The sequence below is a fragment of the Cottoperca gobio genome, chromosome 8 (genome assembly GCF_900634415.1).
Source record: "Cottoperca gobio chromosome 8, fCotGob3.1, whole genome shotgun sequence".
NCBI classification, from domain to species: Eukaryota; Metazoa; Chordata; class Actinopteri; order Perciformes; family Bovichtidae; genus Cottoperca; species Cottoperca gobio.
The window spans coordinates 13,825,066-13,843,757 of NC_041362.1; the positions used below are offsets into that span (position 1 = coordinate 13,825,066).

General features: G+C 39.8%; 2 protein-coding genes across 8 annotated transcripts; one reads left to right on the forward strand and one right to left on the reverse strand.

Moving 5' to 3' along the window:
* Positions 1-1,709: 1,709 nt before the first annotated feature.
* LOC115012847 (general transcription factor II-I) lies at positions 1,710-8,242 on the reverse strand. 7 transcript variants are annotated; one of them, XM_029438680.1, is made up of 12 exons: positions 7,971-8,242; positions 7,257-7,332; positions 7,133-7,152; positions 6,864-6,994; positions 6,617-6,743; positions 6,114-6,280; positions 5,418-5,571; positions 5,220-5,306; positions 4,825-4,995; positions 4,557-4,610; positions 4,321-4,383; positions 1,710-3,963 (listed from the first exon to the last, which is right to left on the reverse strand). In XM_029438680.1, the coding sequence occupies exons 1-12, from the start codon at positions 8,074-8,076 to the stop codon at positions 3,842-3,844; spliced, it is 1,278 nt and encodes a 425-aa protein (XP_029294540.1). In that variant the 5' UTR covers positions 8,077-8,242; the 3' UTR covers positions 1,710-3,841. The 7 variants fall into 7 exon arrangements, with proteins under 7 accessions (XP_029294540.1, XP_029294541.1, XP_029294542.1 ...); XM_029438681.1 differs by having other exon boundaries at positions 7,290-7,332; positions 7,971-8,240; XM_029438682.1 differs by having other exon boundaries at positions 7,285-7,332; positions 7,971-8,052.
* A 7,009-nt stretch (positions 8,243-15,251) lies between these two features.
* On the forward strand, positions 15,252-16,434 carry LOC115012409 (ras-related protein Rap-2a-like). Its single transcript, XM_029438017.1, has one exon. The coding sequence runs from the start codon at positions 15,391-15,393 to the stop codon at positions 16,015-16,017; it is 627 nt and encodes a 208-aa protein (XP_029293877.1). The 5' UTR covers positions 15,252-15,390; the 3' UTR covers positions 16,018-16,434.
* The last annotated feature ends 2,258 nt before the right edge of the window (positions 16,435-18,692 follow it).

Here is an 18,692-nt window from a genome sequence, read left to right on the forward strand (position 1 = left end):
CTGCATTCAGTGATCAGTCAATGCATCCACAGAAATCCATATTTCTATACTTCAGCTTCTACCTGAAATACATTTGACAATCATTTCCGGCACCATTTTATGAGTCACAGTGATATAGATGTGTATGTGGGAAGACTAAATCAAACCTGCAATCAGTAAATGTTTTTAATTGAGAGCAAAAGTGGAGCTCTGTCGTAAGAGCACCATCAGAAAGATCTAACATTGAACAGTTATGCAACCTTCCAATATTTTATGTAACTGCTTGTTCAGGCTCCTCCTCTTCGCTCTAATCCCCTGGCATTCTTGCATGTGTGGATACTGTGCACCGCCACCCCTTACAGTAGCCTACAGTACATACATCCACAACACTTACTGTATACACAAAGGTCTGCAGCGAGGTGGCAATACCAACAAAAGTAATAAAGAAGGCAACCTCTTGTTAATAAATACAGCTGTATCAAACTAATCTTTTTTTAAATAATGCACAAGATGTGTAGAAAAAGCTCCTGTTAATCGTGAAGCACTACATCACTGTTACTTTGCAACACATTTGTATTTCTCTAATAAGGCACGATTGGAAATTTGAAAAAAGTATGTATATAGCAATATATTAAACGTGTAATTGTGATTATTTTTCTAAATACTGCTGTTTTAGCTGTTTTTGCAATCTGTGTTCAAATTAATTGAGCTTTTTCCAGCAAGTGCTCTCTTACACATGTTTGGTATGATACATGATGCATGATGGGTGTAATGGTGATTGTACCTGTACAGTATTTCTAACTGTATGTGTTGTTTGTAGTCTATATATTCTTAGTACTGACCCAAGGAAGCGCGGAACGAGGAGCCCAAAAATTCTACATCCAGGAAAATAATTTGAATCTTTATTTCATCTCAAGGTCTACTGAGATGGAACTTCACATTTAAGGATACAGAAGACGAATAAGAAAAAAATAACATAATAGGGAACAAACCAATTTCAATCAAATGGCTTCATTGAGCACGTCATGACTGGGAAGTAAAAACTAAATTGACAGGACAGTTATTAAGCTTTCTGCTCAATGGATGTAATACACCTATATGTGCTTATTTTAACAACACTTTTGGTTTTTATTTAAAACAACTGCAATACTGCACTTTCCCTTTATTTGGAATATGTCTATAAATAAAGAGGAAACTGCTAGAAACTAAGTAACACTCTCAAAGAAAACCCAGGTGTGCTGGAGTCTACGGTCGTCCCATTGGTAGACATGGCTGATCACATTACTATCCATTATCTCGCTGCATTACACAGTCAAACAAAGCCTCGGCTCATGTGCCTCGGAACCCAAACACAGAAACCAACTACGCCTTCTTGATGAGGTTCAAAATAAGCAAGAGTTTTCACACTTCCGCCTTAGAGTGCAGTGTGTGTGTGTGCGTTTATTCGAAGTTAGAGATGGAGTGTGTTTGCGGCCTACAGCTGGCAGCCCACTAACATTAGTATCTACACTGAGAGATCATGTGAGAGCTCAGGATAGTTGAACTCAATGACTGGTGAGGAGGAGCACGTCATTGCTGATTCAACACAATCAGCTGTGTACAAACAGTAGAGATCTCTGTGTGGAACCCTCAAGTGTTCGCTACTAAGCTAAAAAAGACATTATAAAAATAAATAATCATTAAATTCCAACAATTTGTAAAAATATTTGAAAAACTCATTCAAATCAAACTCATTATTAGGAAACTTTTATTTCATGTCATCATTTTTTAAGACATTTCAGCCAATCACAAGCCACCTGCCTCTCTTAAGCTAGCTGCTAACAAATGTAGCCTTTTTTATTTATTTATTTGCTGCAAATCAAGTGCCGTAAAAAACAAGACATTCTGTGAACAGTGTATCTGGGGTTAAGGGGTAAATACATTAAATCATGGAAGAAAAATAAAGAAAAAAAAGGATTCAGCAGTTCAGACAATTATACATTTTACAGGAAGCTCCTGTAGGGACTGGGAATGTTTCCTCATCAACAGCAAGTTGGTCAGTTTAGGGTAATCGGGGTAAACACAAAGCTAGGAGTGCGATATACAGCAACTGCAGCTATACAGTAAAACTGTTTCAGAATGACGTCGGCATTGTTGTTGCTCTAGGTAACAGGAGGGGTGACAATACGAGAATAAAGAGTGTCATTCAGAAAAAATGACATTATATCAATACAAATAAATATGAAATAAAAATGATCTGTCTTATGAAAATAATGAAATGACATGTAAGTGTTCCATTTATTTATTTTTATATCTATCTATCTCTATATATATATATATATATATATATATATATACACCATGAAGAAAATACAGGACTAAATGTCAGTATTGGCAGTGCTTTCCTCCATTTTAATCACGCTGATGCAAATTTAGCCAAGGTTATTGCATGCCTGAAGTTATCTACAGTGCTTGCAGAATGCATTAACCTTGAAGAAGGCGTGAGAGGCTCAAAGCAAGCGCCTTCACAACAATAGATGACAGGATATGTGACTCTTGCACGGAGCAGAATGTGCTTGGAGATGGACAAACAGACATCTATGTAGTAACTCTTGGTAAGTCACCTTGTGATTTACTACAGGTAGCATGTTGCATAAGTTTGTTCGTTTGGATCACAAAAGTGATATCTCTTGCGTCCATGTATTTCTTTGGGATGCAATCATGGATGACATGCTTACGGTGTCTTTTTGAATGTTCGGGACCAATCTCTACCCAGTGTGTCGTCCGCCTAGAACGTGCTGATTATAGACGCTTGGAGTGCAGCACCGAGTTCACTGCACCTTCCTGATAACTGAAATGTAAGACGTAATCATACATACTGACATAGCAAGCTCACAGTCATTTTAAATAGATTTCTGTTGGCACTGTGTAGAATAAACTGTTGGTGTCTTCGTGAGTCTGCCGTTTAAAGCTAGAGCTAACACTCTTTCTCCAAAAGCCTACTATGAGGCATCCTCCCTGTTCCTACATCTACCTGAAGGCCGTGACACCCACACTGTGTACATGAAGGTCAACGTCAACACAAGTTTCTCATTTTACATCAACAAAAATATTTAAAGTTCTTTACAGGTTAAGGAATCAATCCTATTAAATGTGGCGCAATGATTTCCTATAAGGAATTCCTATAACGTAACAACATTAACGTTGTGTCTTTAGTAGTTGATTGCACTACATCATTAATTATCACACATAAAAGTAAACTTTTACGAAACCATTTAGGATTATACAGTTGCATGCAAAATGATGATTGATCTTTTCTTTTTCATAAAGAATGTCTTAGTGAACCATGTCAAGTATCACCTTAGCCTTGATATGTATGCTTATACCGCAGGTTAACACGCTCTACAGAGCCTACTGGGAAAATCCATGTCCCAGTTTTGGCTATAACCATCTTGGTTTGTGGCTGTCGCCATCTTGGTTTTTTGGAACCAGAAAAGGAGGAGTACAACCGAATGCTTAACAAGAGCATTTTAGGCGACCAATGACAACACCGTGTTCATGACCTGTCAATCACAAGGTATCCCGTCCTAAAGCATACACTCTCCTGTAAAGTCCATTTCACTCTGAATGGGATCATATTTTCATCATGCGTATTGAAGAAGACTTGGATCTAGCGATGGAGACCATAAACTCATTAGGAAAATGTTTACTGAGGTAATATATCAAGTGAGAAGTATGTTAAATTTTCTCATAAACTTCTTTACAATAGGGCTTCTTTTTGCAACCTGTGGAGTCGCCCCCTGGTGGATATCAGAGAGAAGTTTTAAGGCACTTCCGCATTGGCTTCACTTTTCATAACTGGACGTTGCCGAGTGTTTAGACATCACCACTTCCGACAAAGAAGTCTAGTAGATGTTTGCCCACAGCTAGATGATGGGACCACGTGCCACACGATGGCTACATTAGTGGATGTTTCTGAAGACTCCTCTTTGATCTGCTGGGCACCTAAAGTACATAAGACAAAACAACAACTTTCTTAATACAAATTTTGAATCTTAAGTTACAAATGTGTAACTCAATTTGTCATCATTTATACCGTCACTGGTTATAGCAAATTAATGATCAGAAAAAGATTCAGTAGCATTTTTGGCATCTAAATCTCAACAGCCAATTCAAAGTGTATTATGATCAGAATATCACAGTTATATGTGGAACTTGCACTTTGATTAAAAAAATAAAACATTTCCAAATGAGCTTTTGTCTCAGAACAGAAGTTATATTTAAGCTTAATTTTAAAACGCTACCATAACAGAGTTGTAGCAACTGGCATTCAAAATTTAAACATTTAAAAAGGAGAAATACCATTTCCACACATGGCATCTAAGATCTCTTCCATCGACTTCGTCTGGTTTTCATCTGCCGAGTCTGTTGATATGAACACATTAAGCTGTTATGCAAGGGGGAAGATTCTGGTCATAGTATTTGCATCATACAACAACGTGTAACGTGGTCAAATGTGCCGCGTAATGAGATTGATCCTTCTTAAGTGCAATGTTAAATATTACATTTTAAGATCAAATAAAAACAACTCTGCGTACCTTCTGCGTCCATGTTCTCTGAAGTTTCCTCTGCGGGGTTGCATTGTGCTGCAGCTGATTGACACGAAAAAGAAACACTTGTGTATCATGAGCATGACAAATAATTGGTTTTAGGCAAGTGTCACATCTGGATGTTTGCAATTGCACAGCACTTTACAAAAGGAATCATGTCGTCCTGTACGTGTTGCTAGTCATCTGCTGATTCCCCATTTTGCATGGAGACAAACTGCATGTGGAAACACAACAACTGCCGCCGTTAGCCACTTACGTATTTCAAATGAAATCTGCTCAGCGTCTTTCAAAATGGCTTCTAATTGGTTCCTTCCATAAAAGGACGGCTTCTTGAGGTTAAGGCCATGGGGTAGTCCAGCAACCTTTATGGTCATGCTGTGATTTAACAGGGACTGGTACGGGAGCCTTCCGGTACCTCCGGCGTCCTCTGAAAGACACGCATGCACTCGTTACGCAACGTCACAGTTCTGACTTTCCCTTCCTGTTGATAGCCAGTGTACAAGCTGTACATAATGTTATAGTTGATAGGCACATGAGATAAATCATTTATACATTTGATAATGCCACTGAGAATCGAGGCATATTAATATTGTGATACAAGTCGAAACCATTTCTTTACTTTGGTGTAAAAATGTTAGAAGATATTCGTACTATATTTTTGGTTGAAGAGATCCTGCACTTTTTTAATCAGCACATCGACTTGATCTTTGGTAGCGTGTGTTGCGGCTGACGAGCTGTCTGCAAATGTAATAACAAACAACTATTTATTTCATTAGAACTGTATTAGGAATATTTGCAATATTATAGGCCCGAGTCAATTTGTGTGGATATTCATGTCACTCATGTTACCTTTGAAATGCATTGCAAAGTTGTTCACGGTGTCCGTTGAGTCAAGGAAGTCAGTGGCTCCTTTGCTGCTCAGCTTATACACATCCAAGCTGGACTTTTGGCAGTCAAATGATAAAATGGCCGTTTCCACACCCAAAGCCTCAAGCTTGGACACCTTCACAATATTTAGGGAAACAAGACGACCACAAAGAAATAGTAAATAATGGATAATACACCGAAGAGATTAAACCTATTTAAAAATCCAACGTACACTTAAGGAATAATTTATAAAAGGTCTAGGCAACATGTGTGAAAACAGGTGAAAATATTACATTGACTATACATTAGCTGTGTTTACATGGAGCCTTGGAAATACTTTACTATTTCTTTCAGAGTACAAGGGTCACTGTGCATGTTCTTTCATGTAAAGTAGATCTTGTCATTAAGCACATGCATTTAATAATGGCTCATTACCTACATTTGGATTACATGCTTTGAGTATGCAAATCATTAGATGACTTGGTAGTCATCAAAAATAAATAAAGAGTTAAAACAAATCAGCTGAAATATATACAGCATTTGTGATGAATTCATTTGAAATGATGAAAGAAACTGTCTGTCACAATGTTCTGCTTACATCACAATTGCTGTCAAGCATCTTTATATCCATATAATGATAAAAAACTAATGCCTAGAAAATAAAGCTTCTCTCCAAACCTCTAACTTCAGCAGCTTCAGATGCCTTTTTATTTTGAGCTCCCTCATCTCAGGGCTAAGGTCCTCTGTCTGCCCTTGTGCCCTCAGTGCTGCTGCCTCTTGAAAGTATTTCTGCTTCTCGTCTTCCCCTAACGTGGACCACCTGCCCTTAATATCGTTCATTGTGCCTGAGAAAACGAAATTTAGAAAACACTTTAGAGTCTGCACCTATTTCTTTTTTTTGTTGGTACATTTATAAAGAGCCATCTGTCCGACACACTCGAGGGTCGCAAAACCCATTTCTCTGTAAAAAAACAACAAATCGCGTAAAGAAATGTAAACGTTCTTTTTAACAAACACAGCAGTCTTACAATGATAAAGACAACTTCAGTGCGTGTTGCCAAATACTATCCTTAAAATCAGTTTCATGACCTTTAAATAATGTAAACAGGGCGACTATGTACAACAACAACAAACCTTTTACTAGAACAATTCAAAAGCGTCCATTAAATGTCTTCTTTCACCTTTGTTTCTAAAGATGTCTCTACAAAACAGATTGTATGGCGACAGCTCTCGTGTGTGAAGTTTCAGCTTTGTGCGCCGGGGCTCAGAAGGCGCTTTAAAGGACCTTCTGAAGTTTCCAATCCAGTTCTGAGAGAGAGAAAACAAAACAAGTCAACTGAGTTTATCAAAAACACTTCCATTTAGTAAATGCAGTACAGCATTATTATTTCATATAGATTGTTGGTGCAGCACTAAAGTAAACCTTACTTCTATGGCACGGGTTTCCAAACCAGTAACTGATGCAGCTCTTGATATTAAGGGTGAACCAACACACGTCATTCCCTCCTTAAAAAGGGATTTCAAAGTTTCTCTTTGCTCCTCACGAATTTCTGTTCTCTCTTGTTGAGGATCAAAAAACAAAGAAAAAGCTTGTCAGTAAAAATAAACAGTGTTGAGGGAAAGTGTGGATTGTTTGCATATCATCTTTCTCATGCACACTAGCCCAATGCTTCTTGATTATCAACTGTAAGGCTTACCTCTGTGAGCCATCTTCAACCTGAAACATAAACGGAGAGAAACTTGCTCAAGATATATTTGAGACAGGGCCCATGCGCTCTACGCAGCTTGGTCCATAATATTATTTTGAATTGTTTAACATACAGAGTGCATGGTAAGTAATAACACGAACTCAACACAGAAGTCCTGGGACAGACAGGGGCACAACTGGGAATTGGAGCTATAAAGGGAGATGAAAAAAATCAGATAAAGAGATATTATGCAAACATGCAGACAGACCTGTGCCTTTAGTTGTACTTTTCAAATTCAAGGTTAAGGGCAGCAATGAATGTTTATGTTAAGCCTATGTCATCGCTCTCTAAAATACAATAGAGGCACCACAGCCCTCAGATGGAAAAGATAATGGTGCAGCCATAATAAGCGTGTTGGATTTGAATGATTCACTCATTACGAGTACGATATTGCTTCAATTAAGCGTTTGGGATCAGATAGAGAATTTAACATGGTCATTTTTACAGGGTAACTTTGAAGCTAGTGGGGACATTTAAGGGGAAACTTTGGGTGCCATTAATCGTTGTATTGCTTACCGAGTAACCCAATTGCAAACCTTAAACCAGACACGTTAACACATGCCCATGCTAACCGCTTATCTACGATTTAAGCCTTTTTGCAGTAACCTCAAGCTTCCATCACAAACAGATCGGAAAGGTTTGTAATAATATCTAGGAAATGCAATGGCAAAACGGTTATTTCATGTCAACACTCATGTCACGTCACCGTAAACATATTTTTCTGTATTGTTTTCGTAATTTAAGTCATCAATAAAAGTTTAAATGCTCTTATATTAAATCGTCTTACCTGAAAATACCACGTTATCCACCTGAGCTGTGTTTCTTTTTCTTCTCTTTTTTTTGTCTTCTTCTTTGGTGTTTATTGGCGGTTGGCGAACCAGCAAGATGTGCATTACCGCCACTCACTGGACTGGAGTGTGGAGCAGTAGCTTGCCAGGAATAAATCAATAAAACAAAACCCTATATCCTATATATTATTTATGTTGCACTTCAGTAGTAATTAATTAGAAGATTGTGTACTTTCTATGATGTCTTTCCTAGCAGATTCCCCAATGTAATACTGTGTTTTCCATCAATTAGTCCTAACACAAATAGCAAGAGTAGACACTGGCTTTTAGAGAGCAGTCTCATAACACATGAAGCATTATATTTACAATTTTCTCTCTTTGGTCCTTTCCAAGAGTATTAAAAACAAGGAGAGCTTTAATCTCTCCCCCTCCCCCTCCCCCTCCCCCTCCCCCTCCCCCTCTCCCTCTCCCTCTCCCTCTCCCTCTCCCTCTCCCTCTCCCTCTCCCTCTCCCTCTCCCTCTCCCTCTCCCTCTCCCTCTCCCTCTCCCTCTCCCTCTCCCTCTCCCTCTCCCTCCATTTGTATTAAGTTTACCATACACACACATAATGGTTGGCTATCTACATGTCTCAGCAGCAGAGATTGATTGAATTATATGCTAATTTCATTTGCATGCGCTGTTCAATGCGTGACCTCTCACAGATATGAAACTGAAAATAAATGTTAAATGTTCAACAGACTTAGTTTCATTATAAACGACATGGAAGACTAAATGTCAATTTAACTAGCTTAGACATAAGTTCATTTGGGTTTGGTGTACATTGAAAATTAAGTTTCTAATTCTATTGAACTTTATCATAATAATTAAATTTGACATTATTGTTTGACTGGTGGGGCTCATCAAAAGGTGGAGAAAGAGCTACTTGGTATGCCATGCAGCGTAGAGCTTCATCATCATGCCAGTTAGTTATGTGCTTGTGATGTAGTAGTGTGTTGTAAAGGCCACTGTTGGGGTTGCATGGGGCTGGAGTAAGAGCGATACTCGGTAGGCTGTATAAAGTTTTGGATTGTGGTAAATTGTGTTATAACCAATGAAAGAGCAAAAGTTGAAGGAACGATTAAAGTGTTCATCTGCTCTGCTGCAAGCTGTAAACATTAGCATTCCACTAGCACACTACCTAAAGTTTCTATATTAGTAACAAACACACTTAACCTGAAACAACCTGCAATAGTCTGCAGTGAGCACTACATACTAAAGCAACAATACTACAGTTAAGCAATATGAAGAACCAGAGGGCGAAACGTTTCTGTGGAAACTTCTGTGTGGAAAATGTGTAACGGTTTGTAACTAAGAAAAAAACCCAACAATAAATATGAGCAGCAACAACTCTGATTTCACGATCCAAGGAATGTATCCAGAAGACCAAAATATATAGTTTATTTATATAATTGTGCAGTTTCCCCTTGGAGTCAGTCTGATATAATATTCTGAAATTAAAACTACAATTTTGAGAAACCAAATGATATTTGGGTCTCCGTCTCTAACAGTCAATAGCAGCATAACAATGTCCAATCAGTGGGGGAGAGATAGCAGTGCTCTGCTAAACAATAACAACATTTATTTAAAAAGATAATGATGCTGGAGGTGTCAGCGAGGTGCAGAGAGGCTGCCCTTTTATACATTTATATCGCAACTCCGAGATACAGTACATTACACCTTTCACCAAGGAAAATAAAAATCACAGAGCCTACAGAAAGCAAACAGCAAACCACCGTTCAAATGAAAAAGATGTTTGCTGCAGACTGCTCCCTGATGCTTTGGACAACAACTGAGAGCAAGCTTGGGAACTCTTGACCTCGAAGTAATGAGCTCAGAGAAGCACACGACGTCTGGTATTTGAGGATGTCGGAAGCTCACTAAGGGCTCTATTTTTGTAAACCTGGCCCCGTGCTGCAGATCGCAGTCAAGTGTAAACCCTTCCCAGTGCGTTGTTGCATGCAAAACACACTTTTGGTCATTTCACGTGTCCAAGCTGTTAATGTAAATGTTAATGGGTTTCTACTAGAACATGTTTACATGCTTTAATGTTCAAAAAACATCATTTTTTCTCATACTGTCGGTCTGAATATATCTGTATTCACCCTCAAGTCAAGTCTGTTCTGAATAGCTTGTGGGTTTTTCATGATATGTTCCCTTTAAATATCACAGGTACAGTGACACAGGTGAAAAATGATACTGTGTACATCATACCTTCCTGACAATTCACCCAAATCCAAAATATATACTGGCTACCTTTCTATGTCCTTTACCCAGCTGCCCTCCCCCATCTGCCACAGCTTGCATAACAAAGTCCTTGAACACCCAGTCCAAAATTATTTGAGCTTCATTATGGGATGTTCTGATTAGATATGTGTTTGTGCCTGTGTCTCCCACCTGCCTGGGCTTCTCTAATGGCCAGTCGGCGCTGCACACAAAGACTCCTCTTCAATCATTATTAAACTTGACACTGACTTGTCTTGTCACATATTTATTAATATATGATGATTCAGGCCTCAAACATTACATAAATGTATTAAATAAGTGGTGTTTGTTCCCTAATGATTAATATCTTCAGTTAAAAAATATACTCTACACACACACAGGTGGAGCCTTTTAACTCAAAACAAGTAGAGCTTCTTCAAATGGAGAGAACACCTTGGTTAGCTGCTGTTGTTCCTGCCCCCTTCTCTTATCCAGGACATGATGTTCCAGTGCTCAAAGACAATGTCAGAGAACCTGCAGCCAACATTAGGAGGGAGGAGGTTTGAATACACGCTCGTGAAAAGCCACCTGCATGTGAACTCTCAAAGCCCCTGAATGAAAAGGATGGATTAAGAGAACAGACCCGGTGATTAAAACTGGTAAACACACTGCATAAAGCAGTTTCAGCGTAAGAATCTGTGCTTTTCCGACGCTGTTCGGCTGCCACTAACTTGCTCGGCTTGTTTCTCTGGAAACTTAAGATCCAGACGTCCGATGAGTAAAATCCTTCAACTGGTTTAAACATATAGTTAAAAACAACCAAGATCTAAAAGGTGTATGGTAAAAATGTGGCTTAAAACTGGTGAAAAAGTCCATTTATAACAGCTTGCATGCATCGACCAAGTTAAATGGACCGTTACCTTGTTTGAAAATTGTAGGAAACATTTGGGACACTGTAACTACACAACTCAACAACACATATAGCTTAGTTCTAGTTGTTTTTAGACATTTTATTGCTAAAATGTTACATATTATACGTTTAAGACATAAACAGAAGAGTTCATCAACGTTTTCAGCATTTGCATTTACCTCTTTGTGGACACTGACAAAAGCAGACAAAGCAATATCAAGCTGTCTCCCTCCCATGACTTTAGGCCAATATCCTGATACAACACAAACCTCATTTGTGCTGGGCTCAAATATGCCGACCACTGACAGAGCAGAGATTGTAAGTTCTGGCCTTTCATTTAAAAAGTAGTTACAATGGCTGCAGTCTCCGTGGGGAAGAATGCATCCTATACTGTGCTGTAAGATCGCACCATTGGCCAGGTCATTATGTACGTGCCCCGCTGTTTCTGTCAGCTGAAGTTATTGCAACTGTTCATTCTCCCAAAAATAATGAGACTAAGACAAGCTCAGCCTGAAACCCTCCTGTAGACAATGGGAGGAACAGTTTTGGCTTGTACACGTTTGACATGCGGTGTACTAATCAGCCAAGAAAATCCTGATGTGTAAATAATAAATAAGAACAGAATGTACATCCCAATTATGCTCCATACGTACGAATGTAATGGGATTAATAGCGTACTGAAGCAATCGACCTCGCTTTCACTCCATTGGCAAACAAAGTGTGCAGATTCTGTGTCTGTTCAGACTTCATCATACCCTCGACTGGAGTGTGGAGTCCTTAAATTGCCCACTTAGCTCAGCTGTAAAGATCAAATGGCTTTACAGCATGGTGCCAAGTTTCTGGGTCAGCCTCTATAACAGCTTATGATACATCTATGTTTATTTAGAGCATACATGAAGTAGAGAAAAACTTCAAATTCCATGTATGGACCGGTGGCTTTTCACCTAAATGTGCATATCAGCGGCACTGGATCAACAAAGTGTGACAGGGCTAAATGTTCTCCTCCGCTCCCTGTCACACAATGAAGCATGACTGACTCGTACCAACACACCCTGCTGAATACACATAAACAGAACAGCTTTGATACATTGTACATACATGCCTTTCTAATCGAGCTACTGAATTTTATTATCAGCTGTCTGCTAACTCTAATATTGGCCGAGCAAATACTGTTGTGTAACTGAAGTAAATATCATCAGGTAGCATCTCCTCCTTCCTTTTCCTTATTATAACACTGCATGCACTTAAAGTCCCTCTCTTCTTTCATAATTAGTATTTAATTAGACACTCAGTCTACAACAAATATAGGTAGTATCAATACAACCATGCGGACATCTGCGTGACCGCGGCGGTATGCGGAGAATATGTATGAGCCTTATCACCTCTGAGCCAGTCGGGGTGACCAGAAGCTCAATACTGCAACACAGCCAAGGATAAAGCCCGCTGCTGGAAACACTCTCAACATCTATAATATATATATATATATATATATATATAATCTACAGATAAAATGGTGAAATCTGTTAGCTTATCGCTCGTGAAAATGTCTTAACGAGACTTCAATATAGTAAGAGAGAAATGTGCAGGTAAGTGAAGAAGACGGGCCATGTTTGCAGTTCTGTGACGCTGTAGTCAGACACAACTTAGACACACATCGCTCATAATGACTGTACAGCAAGAATAATGTTTACCATGTTCAGTGTTTTAGTTTAACAGGTTAGCATGCTAACATTTGCTAATCAGCACAAAGTCATCAACAAATAAAGATGGTGACCTGATGATGGGGCTAGATGAAACATCAAGGCATCACCAACGTTATAACAATTCACCCCGAGGAGAACATGAATGTTTGTACAACATGTCCAAAATGTAATGGCAGTCCATGTAATGGATCGGGACCAAAGTGGTGGACTGAGCAAGGTTGACATCTTTAGAGGACATTAACCCATTAACAATGGGTAAATACATGTTGTCTGAGGGGAAAAAGGATTGACAATGAATGGGAGCGTGCTTAATGTGATTTCATAGAATTTAAATCTGCACTAATCGATATTTGGACTGGAACGACGTGGCCGATGTGCAACGTTAAAGTGTCCCCCGCAGTGAAGAATCCACAGGTAATTATCACATCATGACTGTAGTTTTCCTCCGCATTTCAGTCTTTCAGCCCATTGTTTTGGTTTTACGACCCTGCAACTTTAATTGGGATGAGTCCAAATATCATTAACGTTGTTTTCAGCCACGACTGTAAAACCAAATGTACCAACCAATGTAATGTTCACAGATTGTTCGGTCAGCCCTAAGAGGCCAAAAGCTAAATTAATTAATGCTCAAATGCTTAATTAAGTCCCACCTTCAAAGTTTACATTTCAGGGTGATGACATATATATGAAACATAGGCTGAAATACATAGTCTCCTATTCCCTGTCCCCCGCTGCAGTGTTTAATGAAGCGAAGAACATGAAAGATGGAGACCGATTGCTCAGGGCCCTTGAGATTTAGTGTCAGAGCAGTGTTGTCTCCAGGGAGGGGAGGAAGGCCAGAGTTAACTTCCCAGAGTCCCTTGCAGGGAGTTTATGAAATGCAGCACGATCAGTAACAGTAACATCAGGAGACGTGCTTGAATTGTGATTCAAGCAGAAATGTATTTTCAAAGAGAAAAGAGTCTCTGCTGCATTCCTGCAGAATATTAGTTTTCTCAGCAGAAAATGAGATTCTCACACATCTGTAATAGAATAACAAACACATGCACGGTTATGTAATCAGTTTGAATATACAATATTGGCACAGACATGGTCCAATCTAAGCTGTAGGAAGCCAAGAGGGACTCGCATGTAGAAATCTACATGTTCTGCAGTTCAATCTCCAAATAATTGAACAACTTTTGATATAGCTGCAGTAAAATGTAGCCATGATTCTGCATCGTCTCTCAGGGTGTTATTTAAATAAATGGTGACAGGAAGTGTGCTTTCATTTGCCTAATTACCTAATGTCCCTCCATTACTGGCCATTACCGTTCTCCAGAGTGAACCGTTTGAATGAATGACAGCTTTAATAAGCTGCACATTTATACTCATAAACCCCTTTTAGCTCGGGTAATGGCTTCGGTGGTATCATAGCAACAAGTGACAAAGTCTGGTCACAGAGAGCATGTGAGAGATATCTGTGCGATAATACTAATAATAACTGTTTTATAATATAACTTTTCTACTTTGTATGAATTGAATGCAGACCATGAAGCATCCCACACAGTTGACATGTAAAATGTATGTTAACATAGGTTGTAATTAAGTCATTGTAATGCAAATAAATGTGTCAAAAGATATCTGCTGCCTCCTGAGACTGACGCGTGAGCAGATCTTCAGTCGACGACGAGACGTCTCCCTTTGTTATTGTTTGTCACGAGTGCAAAATAAATCAGCGAGAGAACTTTCCACTTAACAACATCTAGACTAAAATAAAAAGACCTAAGATCAGCCTGCAAGGAGCGTGTTTGTACATGACATATGACAAATATATCAAATAAGAAGGGATTTAATTAGCATTAGATTCTTCAACAGAACAGTCTCACAGGAATCAAATGACATTTTATTTTTTATCAACAGCAAAACATCGGCGTATTGTTCTTGCCTGGGCCGTCCGCTGAGCACTGCTCTATTTATATGACCTTTTAATGAGAGGTTCAAATGTACAACATCTTTAGACACAGCCTTGACTGTATACTTACTAAAAGTGCCTGTGAGTGGAATATCTACTGAACGGATTTCCCTTCATTTGACTAAACAACCTACCCAAAAAACTTTGTAGCTCTTTCTTAGAAAGTTTCAATCGTACCACCAGGTCTTCATCAGCAGATGGATGAAGATCATGAGAACAGCTACTAAATGGATGTCACTTTTGTCCGCTGCTGTTTTCTGCATTGTACACAAATAACTTTAAGTAAAATCACTTCTGTCTCCCTTTCTCTCGCTCTGACTCTTCTTGATTTGCATGAGTGTCTGTGATTGGCTGCTGTAATCTCAGGGAGAGGGAGATACTGCCCTCTCTGGATTGGCTGGCAGCAGAAGGGGGCAGGTGCTGTATGTGAACATAAATACAGAGTGCAGCTTTGACGGGCACACTCTCATGCATCTTCTATCATCATCCTCTTAAGCAGAACTGCATCCAGCTCCATCACTGACAGTGACACAGAGAAAGATAAACAGGCAATAGAGAAGAGAAGAGATTGTTTTGAGCAGTGTTTTAGAGGAAAAAGAAAGAAGCTCATCATGTCTTTTGAAGTGAAGGAGAAGACAGAGGTGCGTCTGGTGTTTTTGGGAGCAGCTGGAGTGGGGAAGACAGCACTCATCCAACGCTTCCTCAAAGACACCTTTGAGCCCAAGCACCGACGCACAGTGGAGGAGCTCCACAGGAAGGAGTTCGAGGTGGCCGGCGTCAAAATCACCATCAACATCATGGACACCAGTGGAAGCTACTCCTTCCCCGCCATGCGTAAGCTCTCCATCCAGAGCAGCGACGCCTTTGCCCTGGTCTACGCCGTGGATGACCCCGAATCCCTGGAGGCGGTCAAGAGTCTCCGAGAGGAGATCCTGGAGGTCAAAGAGGACAAGTACACACCTATCGTGGTGATAGGCAACAAGATAGACCGCCACAACGAGCGCCAGGTGTCCAGCAAGGACGTGCTGTCCACGGTGGAGCTGGAGTGGAACCACAGCTTCCTGGAGTCATCCGCCAAAGACAACATCAACGTGCTGGAGGCTTTCAGAGAGCTGCTCAAGCAGGCCAACCTGCCCAGTCGGTTCAGCCCGGCGCTGTGCCGGAGACGGGAAACCTTACCCAAGGAGAGCAACAAACGTCCTCCTATGAACAAGACCAAAAGCTGCCTCATCTCATGATGCTGTGGAGCTGCTCAGAGGGCGACGACGCCAAAAGAGGCCGAGAGGAAACCGCCAACAAGTGAAAGGGCTTTGTCGGCGGGGAGCTACATACCAAGAGACAGTGTTAAGTGTGTTATGGTATATGTAGTAAAAAGAAATGTCCACCTCATCAGGCATCAGCACCAGAGATGCTTGAAGACACAAAGTAAAGTGTTTGAACACTGAAGAAAAATTAATGTGAGGTTTCATTTTTAGGTTTTGATATATTGGTGAAATGATGTGCGTTTATTCGAGTGTGTTGACAGAAGATTGTTTTACGAAGTGAACATCGGAAGGAGGAACATGTCGTGAATTATTGTGCAGCCTTTTGTAAAACATGCTTACTGGTGTTTTTCTCTCTTTTTGTTTGACTAATAAATTCTTTTTTTAATAGATTGCCTTGTTTATGATCATTCAAATGCTATTTTCTTTTCACCAAGGTGATGTTCTTATCCAGTGCTTATGTTAAAGATACATAACAAAGTCTTCCTATACCTAAAGTCACAGTGAGACTCATCACATTCATTTACATTTTGCATTGCAGATTATTTTGGGGCCATATAGACAATGGAAAATTATGATTATGACGAAGTTATAAGAAAAGGAAAAAAAAAAAAATATTTAAAATCTAATTTATGCAGCTCACGTGAAAAATGTTCAGTTATAATCTTTAGGACTTTAAAATTGTACAATTATATAATTGACTGCAGCACAGTTCATTCATATGGAGATATGTTACTTAAATCAAGTCAAGTCAAACTTGATATGTACAGCTCAACTCATTCAAATGCCAACGAGAACAGGTTGTTCTTCAGAGGCGGCTTTAAGGTTTCTTTAGTCTGAACTGTTTACAAAGGAACAGGTAAAGTGTTCCACAGATTAGGGGCGAGCACTGTTATTGTACCCAGGAGGATCCGATCGGTCGGCCTCTGTGATCCAGCTGGAGTATGAGGATGCAAAAGATGTAGCAGATAAGGTGGCGCCTTAAAAACAAGGAATATAATCTTTACATTGCACTTGGTACACTCTCGGGAGATAAGAGAGGGGTTTATCAACGCAAAATTACTTGACCCAACAGTGCTAAACACTTCATTTAGTAGCCGAAGAAGGAAGGAAATCTATGGAGGCAACTTGTAGGGCGCAGCTGATGCAGTACCTCAGATAAGGAGAAGGATACAGGCTCAATATGATCGAAGAGCGCTGGGCACAGAGGAGAAACAGAAGAGTCCAGGGTGAAGACATAAGAAATCTTGTCAATAAAAAGAATCTAAGAGTTTTCACAGGGTTTAGCTTTGGCATAATCGTTGAAAACACTATTAAAGACCAGGTTGGATATGAACTCAGTAGTTTAAACGTTGCTCTGGTTTTTAGATAAACTGTCCCTTAAAATTCCAAAGAAGGGTTGGAGCTCGTCTACATGCACTACATGCACGTCTGAGAGCTTGAATAGCACCATTCATCCGCAGCTAAATGGCATATTAAATGACCAACTCCACTCCAACTCGCTTTGTTTTGACAAAACTTCTTTTCTTGAGAACTGTTGCTGGTCTGACCAGAAATGTAAGTTTCAAAAAGAATGAAAACTCCTCCGGCCTGCCTGTGTTCAAAGTGATCGGTGCTGATTGTAATGTGTGGACCAGATGAATCCCTGCCGGGGGGGGGGGGGGGGGGGGGGGGGGGGGTATTTATACTGAGTATTATTCTGCTGGAATAAAGTAAAGTACGGATTTATTCTATTGGTCCAACACACACACACGGACAATCCATTCTATGATCTCTGTGTTGCACTGCCCTCTGGTGGTCATTATTTACAAAACACTGCAGCAATTTGACGAATTGTCTCTGTAGGTTAATATGAGGAAGCAGGTCTTTTCAAACGTCAAGTGGGATTTTAAGGGAAGCAAAACACCTGTAAAAACGTAATCAGTCTCCAGTAAATGACAATACATGATACAAAGTAAAAAATGAATTAAAAAACACAGGCTCTACACAGTCATTTACATGAGCTGTTGAAAACGCACTTGGATAAATACATTGGGTTTCATCATATTAGTTGACTTCACTTGTGCTGCGTTACATTTCCTGCCTAGATAAGAGAAAAAGGTATGCTTCCTCTTTCCAATAATATTCAGAGACAAGGTGCATTGTTTCCCCAGAATCAGACGAGGAAGTGACAAATGATTATCAGATCTCAGGTTCCTCTTCGTCTCCCGCTTTAAACTCGCTGCAGTCTTCAGCAGGTCCACAGCGGCACAGAAACTCGTCTTTTTTGGCACGCGGACGGACGCAGAGAGGCAGATCGACCTCTTTAAAGCTCAGGTGCGAACTAATCTTTCCATTCAGGTTGTAGTGGACACTGGCATGAGGCTCTGTTGTGCGTCGGCTTCATGCTGAAGCTTAAATCTGTCATGACAGATTACTTTTCTACCATAAATGACGAGTATTTCTGCGTTTGTCTCTGCTCCTAGACTTGGTCAAAGCTCCTCAGTGTTGCATAGATACCTGAGAAGTTATGAACAAGTATAGGATCTCTGACGTCACTACATCAGGTGTGAGGGACTGGCTTATTACAGGCCAACAATTACTAAAAGTGATTTACTGTAGTTCTGCACATCAAAGTTGAAGGTAGGTTACTCATACATACACCAATACTG